Raw genomic sequence first — 8884 nt, forward strand, 5'->3', positions numbered from 1 at the left:
TGTGTGTGTGTGTGTGTGTGTGTTTGTGTGAGTGTCTGTGTCTGTGTCTGTGTATGTGTGGTATGGGAATGAATGTGGGTGTGTGTGTTTGAGGCATATATGTGTGTGTAAATGTGTGTGTGTGTGTGTGTGTGTGTGTATTTGTGGCATGTGAGTGTGTGTGTATGTCTGTGTTTGTATACTCATGCACGTTTTACCTCATTGGCCCAAGCTTTTCATACTCTTGCTTGATCACCTCGGCACAAGCTTTTTCTTTGAGTGTTTTGGTTTTGCCACACTTGAACATCTTAAAGCTGAAAAAGACAATAAAGCTTTGGAGTTAAGGAAGCTAGTTCACCGCCACCTTCCTCCCTTACGGAAGATATATCTGTGAATACTTTATTAAACGTTCCTCTACTGACACCTGGAATCCATGCCCTGTGCCTGTGTCTCTGTCTCCTTCGTTGACTATTCTTTCCTCCACTTCTTTGTCTGGCTTGCTCCTTTCTAGATGTCCAAGTTTTGCTCTACCGTCCACGATGTCTTCTCCCTATCTTTTCCTTTTAAAGATCATCTGTACCCCTCATACATTTCCACGTCTCACTCATCCTGAATACTCTCTATTCAATGATAACTATAAATATGTAGGAATATTTGATATCTATATTTCATTAAAAATATATTTATTGTTCATCTTATTTCTGTGCATAGGGAAGTTTCATCCCATTAGGCAGAAATGGAGGGCAGGGACAGGACAGTAAATAGATGTTCTCTTTGGCTCAGTGTCTTAACATAAGCTCTATACTCACCCACTCCATAACACCTCTGGCAAATTTATGAGACACTTAGCTAGTGTCAGATCTGTCAACTTTCACAATCATGTTAAAGAGGTGACACCAGGCCATGAAATTATTAAAGTTACACTCCAAACTAAGCGACTGAAAGAAGTAAACACAACTGGAGTCCGTTGTCTTCTGAGAGATCCACCCGCCCTAAAAGCAGAGTCCACGCAGTGTGCTTCCCACACCAAATGCCACTCCTCTTTCGCCTTCAGCTGCTTGCTTTGTCTCCCCTCTTCACTGTTATTGTTTTATTTTCCTGGACTAAGGTGTTTCAAACTTTGAACAATTTTTGTGGGACATTACTCTAGATGCAAGATATTTTTAAATCCCTCTGGAGGAAGAATCAAGTGGGAAAGTTGATGCTTAAGGTTTGCCTCTTAGAATGATTGTGAGTAGGTTACCTGGGTCCTCATGAGTGAGCAGTAATGGTGGAAACAGTTTCCTGTAAGCTTATAGTTTCCCTAGAGAGAGGGAGGGAGAGAGAGAGAAGGAAGATGGGAAAACGAGAGAGCAGTAACTAACGTAGATACAGCTTGTGCTCAGTCATCGCATCTTCATGTAGTTTGGCTGTAAAGCATGGTTCCATGATTCCTTTTAATTGGAGCAAAACTTTCTTGATGCTTTGTGTTGTTTATTTGGTTTGAGACAGCATCTCCTTATATAATCCTGGTTCTCCTGGAATTCACCATATAGACCAGGCTGACCTTGAACTCACAGAGATCTGCTTGTCTGTATTTCCCAAGGACTAAGGGAGTGAGGTATGTGGCACCATGCCTGGGTAACCAGAATTTCTGTAATTCTTAAGCCTTTCATCTTAAGACATTCCCAGTCACCCTCACGCAATCATGATCACCTCTGTAACTAGTTAGATAGTTTCACTTATGACTGGGACTAATGAAATTTTTATTTCTATTAAGCTTCTGAATATTGGCAATATCAAGTTTTTATCTCTTACGCCAACATAAATACTATTATTCCAAGAAACAAGTCGGAGGACCACCCTGAGAAACTCTCTGTGAGAGAGAGAACAATAGACAAAGATAAAACTTCTCCTTTTCTCCCCTCTGAGCAGCTGCATGCTCTCTCTCTCTCTCTGGCTGCAGACAGTACACGGATCAAGCTGAATTTGCTTTCCTTCAAATGAAGGATAATATTCAACAAAGGAACCGATGAAGCATATAAGGCTGTGTGTCAACCTCTTTTCCATTGTAACACATGCAGAGCACTGATGGATGAGCTGCTGGTATGTTGGGGCTGTTTGTAATGAGCAAGTTAACTGTGCTAACAGCCAGAACACTAATCAGAATGTATGGTAGCCTGCCAGGGGAGTGGCAGCTAATTTCTATTTGTCAGTTTAAAGCCTTTAGAGGTCCACACCCTGGCAAACTGAAAAGAACTCTGAAAAATTAGTTGGGACATGAAACTGCCATGTCTAACCAGTAGTGGACAACAAGAGGACTGTTTAAATACAACACTGATCATGATTTATGCATGGACTTTGTCTAATGAGTACCTTTCACTTCTTTTGTATTTGTTTATTTGTTTGTTTTGGTTTCTCGTTGGATGCATATTATAATGTGTCTGCCCCATATTAAAATAATGATGGAGGTTGCATGTGTATTTGTTTAAAGTCATTAAAAGCAGCAACAAAGAATGAAAACAACAGGGGGCTAGTCACTAGATAGTGTGCCTATGTCCACTGGCTCAGGATTCTTCTCCTCCTCTGTGCTCCCAACCTTGCTAGCAGTAAAACTGAACCAGTACCCGAAAGGTTGGATTTCCTGGGAGGGGCACTTTGTATGCAGCTGGCCTGTCACACTGAAGGCCGCCTGCTGAAGTCAGTGACATTCCACACATTTGCTTCAGCAGGAACACTGCCACATGCTGCTCCCACAATCTGGATAGAACATTTTTTTTTTTAAAACCATCAGTACTATCTTCCAACTACTAACACAATTGGGCAGTTAGAGAGAAAAAAAATAAGATGAAAAATAGAGAGGGGGGAAATATTGGTCATTACCTTGCTAGATCTGAAAACTATGGTCACAGATAAAACATCATACCCTACTGTAATGTGTCATTTTTCAAAAGAAGTCATAGTAGCTGAGAGTTCACCTTAGCTGTCTTAGAGAACAGTATGCTGCTTGCTTCATAGGTTCTTGAAAATTTTAAAATTAAACTATAAGTGAATTTTAAATATTTTATTATTCAGAAAATAATTTTCATTTCTGACATATATATGTATATATATATATATATTTCCTAATTATATTTTATGTATAATTCCTAATGGAGTATTAAATAAGTTGTAAGTGAAGGCTGCATTTTAGATTTTGTTGATTAGCCTTTTGTAGACTTTTATGGTGGCTATCATCTCAGTCATGCAACTACTGAATGCTTATCAAATTACCAGTTTCAATCTTAGAAAAGAAAGGGGTTCACTTAGAATGCAGAATTTGACATTTTAGTGACATCAGTGGTTCTTTATTGACCAGTGTATCCTACTTTGGTTGCCGCAGTTCAGTTTGAACTCTTAAGTGTTGACATCATGGTGCTAGAAGTGATCTTACCAAACTGATGAATAAATCCTGTTGTTTACAGTAGAAGATACTAAGACTAATTATGGGCAGGATTTGCAGAGGTTACTCATCTGTCCTGGTGTTACTTCTTGTGGTGATTTGAATAATAATGGCTTCTACAGCTTCATATCTTTGCATACTTAGTTGCCACTGAGTGGAACTCTTTGAAAGGATTAGAAGGATTAGGAGGTGTGGCCTTCTTAATGAAAATTTGTCACTGGGGGTAGGCTTCTAGATCTCAAAAGCCCATGTCAGGCCCCCTCGCCCTCTCCTCTCCTCTCTCTGTCTACAGATCAGGATGCAGCACTCAGTTACTTCTTCATCACCATGTGTGCAGTCATGTTCTCTACCATGTTGATAAAGGACTAAACTTTGAAACTGTAAGCCAGCCCTTAATTAAATGCTTGTTTCAATAATAGTTGCCTTGGTCATGGTGTCTCTTCACAGCAATAGAACAACAATAAAGCTACCTCTCTTCCGCCAATTATTAGTCCAATATCTTTTCACAGAGAATCTTTTCAGATCTCTATTTTACTTTATATGTAGAAGGTGTTATTAAGTTTGAAGTTCACATGAAACAGGGAAAGCTTGCATGTTAACAATTGAAAGTAACTTGATAATCTAAGAACATTCATCCTAAGAAGCACAGTAGCATGGCTTCTCACAACTCTACTGTGATAGTTGGACTGGGACCATGACATAACCAGTTCCTTATGACTTTCTGAGCAGTTACAATATCACTGGTTTAAGACTCAAAGGGCACCTACTGGGACCTTTATTTTAGAGACTCCACCAATGCCAATGTTGTTTAAATTATTCCAGTCTATCCTAAAAATGTGTTCAGGCATGCTAATGTAATGTAAAAACTATGGAAAAACAGTGTGTATAACATAAGGGAGAATACAGATATTCTCTATACCTGGGTACAGAGGTAAAAGCACAGGATATATAGATATCTTTATCACATTAAAATAAAATGCCTACTTACTCGAATCCTAAGAAGAGCCATTGGAGCCAAATCCAAGACAAAAGTAGAAGAATAACAGCAACCGGAAAGGAAAACAAAAACCAGGATCCAAAGTTGAGGCAGCGACAATCAGGGTAGCGTCTATATGAAAACAGGAAGCTGTGTTAGGGAGGAGAGACACATGGAGTCTTTGCTGATGGTCATGAGGCAAGGAGCAGCACTCCACACTTTTATTGTGCTTTTGGTAGAGATGGTTGTCTTGGAGTACAATCACAGTATACATACCAACACACCTTTCTTTTTAAATCTCCTGCCCTCAGTCTGTAACCACATGACTATGCTACATCCCACCAAAAGGAGAGGGCTGTTTTAATTGCTGTCCTTTTAAATCAAGCTCTAATAAAATACTTGAGAAAAATACCTATCCCTGTAGCTCATATTCTTTAAATACAAAATGTATGTGCATGAAGGTATGTATTTTGTTGTTACTGCTCAAATCATCAGACTACAAATGAGCAAAGACCAATCGGCTAGGCTGGGAACAGATGGCAGAGGGAAGAACTCACTGTTGGTCACCATTCCCCATTGGTATCTGGCAACCTAATATTTATGAAGAACTTTGACTTGGCTCAGACCTCCTCCTCCTCTGGCTGGTTTTAGGTTTCTTTTACCAAAAGCATTGTACCATTGCACCTAACTTTGGACTCAGTCTAATGAAACAACTCCGGACAAGATGGAAATAGTAAAAGATTCTGTGTAAGACTTCTGATATTTTCTTTTATCTCCCAGTTATTTTACTTAAAAATTAACATAATAACAAAGCATCAGCAATTAAATAAGCTCAGATAATGAACACCTTTCTGTGGTGACCTTACACTCATTACTTTAAAATATAGTCTAAATACTAAATAAATTAGCATATCATGGTAATTTTATAACTACAGAGGACCATCAAGAAATTTGAAAAATAATTGGTTTTGATTATTATTTCTTGACATGATAACATAAAAGTTGGAAATCTAAATATATGTATAAAATTGACAACCTGTCTTAAGTTCTTTTAAAATGGCAAAATAAAGAAAGCTTCGTGAAAATAAAGATTTTCAAATTTTGTTTAGTTTGTTGCATAGCAATTTCCTCTGAACGGAAGCATAACATCATTGGGAGAAGAAGGAAGTTCATGAGACTCAGGAAGTAAACAAATCACACAGTCCAGGACGCTGAAACAAAATCAAATCCCCTCCTCAAGGTTATCTTCAAGAAACAACTGCCAGGAAGAGGCCCTGTCCACTAGTGAATGAGTGAAGAAAATATGGCAGATATGCACAAGGAGCTGTAGTAAGCCACTAAAAGATAAAACCTTGTCATTTTCCACAAATTTATTTATATATAAAATATAGAAGATAGTATAATGAATGAATATGCCTGTTACTGAAAGACAAACACTGCATGACCTCACTCATTTGTGGAACCTAGACAAGTAGAACTCATAGACTTTGAGAACAGACTAGCAGTTCCCAGGGGCTGGAGACAATGGGGAGAAAGAACAGATAGAGAGGGCCATGGGTACTAAGCCGCAGTTGGATAGCAGAAGGAACACATTATAATGTTCCATTGTTTGATAGCTTGATTATAAGTAATAATAATCATTAAGGGAAATGATTTTTGAATGTTTCACTACAAAGAGTGATAAATATTTGAGGTGTTTTTCCTAATTTGAACCATAAAACTGTGTTGAAGCACAACTTTGTATCCCATAAATATAAAGAAATGTTAAAGTATGAACTAAAAAATTTAGCAGGTATTTTATAACTGTTTTGTATCATAAATGGATAAAGGGTAAGAGATTAGGATTAAATTTGTTTGTTTGAATATCAGTCAATATTCAGTTTTCCCAGAAGCACTTGTGAAAGGTGCTGTCTCATTTGTGGGTATAAGGATTAATATTTGGAGTAAAGTTAGGAATTATGCTGGCTAAGTAAAGTGGGGATTGTAGGTTCTTCTCTCTAAGACACATCACTTCACTAGTCCTGAGTACTTGGTTAGGTTCTTCTCTCTAAGACACATCACTTCACTAGTCCTGAGTACTTGGTTAGATTCTTCTCTCTAAGACACATCACTTCACTAGCCCTGAGTACTTGGTTCTTCTCTCTAAGACACATCATTTCACTAGTCCTGAGTACTTGGCTAGGTTCTTCTCTCTAAGACACATCACTTCACTAGCCCTGAGTACTTGGCTAGGTTCTTCTCTCTAAGACACATCACTTCACTAGTCCTGAGTACTTGGTTCTTCTCTCTAAGACACATCATTTCACTAGTCCTGAGTACTTGGCTAGGTTCTTCTCTCTAAGACACATCACTTCACTAGTCTTGAGTACTTGGCTAGGTTCTTCTCTCTAAGACACATCACTTCACTAGTCCTGAGTACTTGGCTAGGTTTCCAGTACTGAGTATGGCTTCTCTCTTGTTGAGTGGACTTCAATAGTAAACTATTGATTACCTCCAAGGAATGTATGTCACTAAAAATAGTCTTTCCAAGGGAAGAGTCCCCAATGTTTACCCAACATATGGTCAGCGCTGAAATAATGTGCATACAAGAAACATTATATGGACTGAGCAGATTGCATTACACACTCAGGAATTTGTTTATATATTATAAACTAATATACATATAATATATAATTAAAGAAATAAAAACAAAGAATTTGAGGGGGTACATGTGAAAGTTTGAAGAAAAGAAAAGAAAATGGAGGGAATGATACAACTATACATTTAATTTCAAAGAACTTTTAAAGGATATGCATTTTCTCTAATGTATGTTTTCAGTGTCTTTTTCAAGAATCAGGGGGTTGTGGGTGTGTGGACTTATGTCTGGGTCCTCAGCTGTATTCCATTGACCAACGTGCCTGTGTCAGAGCCAGCACCATGCTGATTTTATTCCTGTGACTCTAGAGTCTGGCCTGAGGTCAGGTACTCAACACCTCCAGCAATGTTGTTGTCGTTGTTCAGGGTTGCTTAGTAGGTACGGTATCTTTTGTGATTCTATTTGAATCTTAAGACTTTCAAAAAATTCTGCGAATAGTTTCATTAGAATTTTTGTAAGAATTATGTCGAATAAACAGATTGTTTTTGACAAGGTGACCATTTTCATAATACTAACCATACCAATCCATGAGCATAAGAAGTCGTTCTATCGATATGGAGAAAATGTGTCATATACTAAGAAGGTGAAGTCTGAGGGATAGGATGGCTGAGGAACATGTCACGAGGGGAGGGGGACATATATTCAGAATGATTTGACATGTCCTTTAGTCTTCCAAGTCATATTTGATAGTCCTCTATATACATGAGTCTAGAGCTCAAAGGAAGGGACAGAGACTCAGACATAAAATGGCAAGCCATTAGTGTATAGGTAGGACTCTAAGCCAGGGAGGTATGGTCAGTTTAGGATGAAATGGAGATTTAGATGTAAGGCTGAATCACAGGCTTGCCTTATATTAAGAAATCAGGAAAAAGTAGAAGAATGAGCAGGTAGGCTAAGAACTAATGAAATCTCCTGAGCACAACATTATACTTCTATTTCACAGGGGGAAGAACTAAGTCTTAGGGGCAACATGTATTATTCAAGGTCATAGATTACATAGTCAAGTGGGATTTTCAACCCAGGAGAAGTTTTAATTTAAAACAAAGCCTGCTTTATCACTAAACCACTGTGGGTTCAACCACAGGTCCCAGCTAAAAATGGAAACTTCTGTGTCTATCACAAAACATCCATAAACTAGAATGTAATATTTATACTTTTAAAGCATTCAAAGCAGTCACAACTTTTTCTCATGTAAAACTGAGACATGCTTGGACCTAAAGCATGTATAGATCCAAATGTTGATAGTGGAAAAGATACCACTGTTCCTGAAGTTCTTATGACCAACTATCAACAAGATGGATTACTTTAATTCAAGTAAAAAAAAAATGCACAGAAACTGCCTCAAAAGAAATGATGTGGCTATGGAAATCTACAACCTTTTCACAGATTGGATCATTAACAGCCATAATGACTCGGTGTCTATCGTGATTATAATCCTTTTTTATTATAATGCTTTTGATTAACAACTTCTTCAACTGTGTGAGACAAAGTCACTTCTCAGCTTTGGATTTGAGGACACTGAGGGATACTTTGAAAAAAAAAAGTTTGAAAATGTTGACTGCGTTTTGTTTTCATTAGCCAGGCATGATTTCTAGCAGCAAGAACCAGGCAGAACATATGAACGCACAGCAGCGTGACAGCATGTTCAAGGCCTGCGCAAGGCCAAACCAGACTAAATCCCAGCATGAAGAGGCGCGTGGGCATGAATTCTCACTCCTAGCTGGGGAGCGATCAGAAATTGTCAACTGCTGGGAAAGGAAGGTCAGTTTTCCCTGGGAGTGAGGTCCTGATAAGTCCACCATGCTTCAGGGGAAGGCATGAGTCCAGGATGTTTGGGTAGTACGAACAGGCTTTGATAAAAAAAAAAAAAAAA

The 8884-nt window shown here is 38.3% G+C and overlaps 1 protein-coding gene across 1 annotated transcript in view; it reads right to left on the minus strand.

Moving 5' to 3' along the window:
* Slc13a1 (solute carrier family 13 member 1) overlaps positions 1–8884 on the minus strand; it is a 74942-nt gene that overhangs the window by 15384 nt on the left and 50674 nt on the right. The window contains exons 8-9 of the mRNA XM_031380770.1: positions 4389–4508; positions 198–293 (exon numbers count right to left, since the gene is read on the minus strand). Of these exons, the coding sequence (XP_031236630.1) occupies positions 198–293; positions 4389–4508 (216 nt within the window). The remainder of the gene's footprint in view (positions 1–197; positions 294–4388; positions 4509–8884) is intronic.

The sequence above is a fragment of the Mastomys coucha genome, unplaced genomic scaffold (assembly GCF_008632895.1).
Source record: "Mastomys coucha isolate ucsf_1 unplaced genomic scaffold, UCSF_Mcou_1 pScaffold20, whole genome shotgun sequence".
NCBI lineage: Eukaryota > Metazoa > Chordata > Mammalia > Rodentia > Muridae > Mastomys > Mastomys coucha.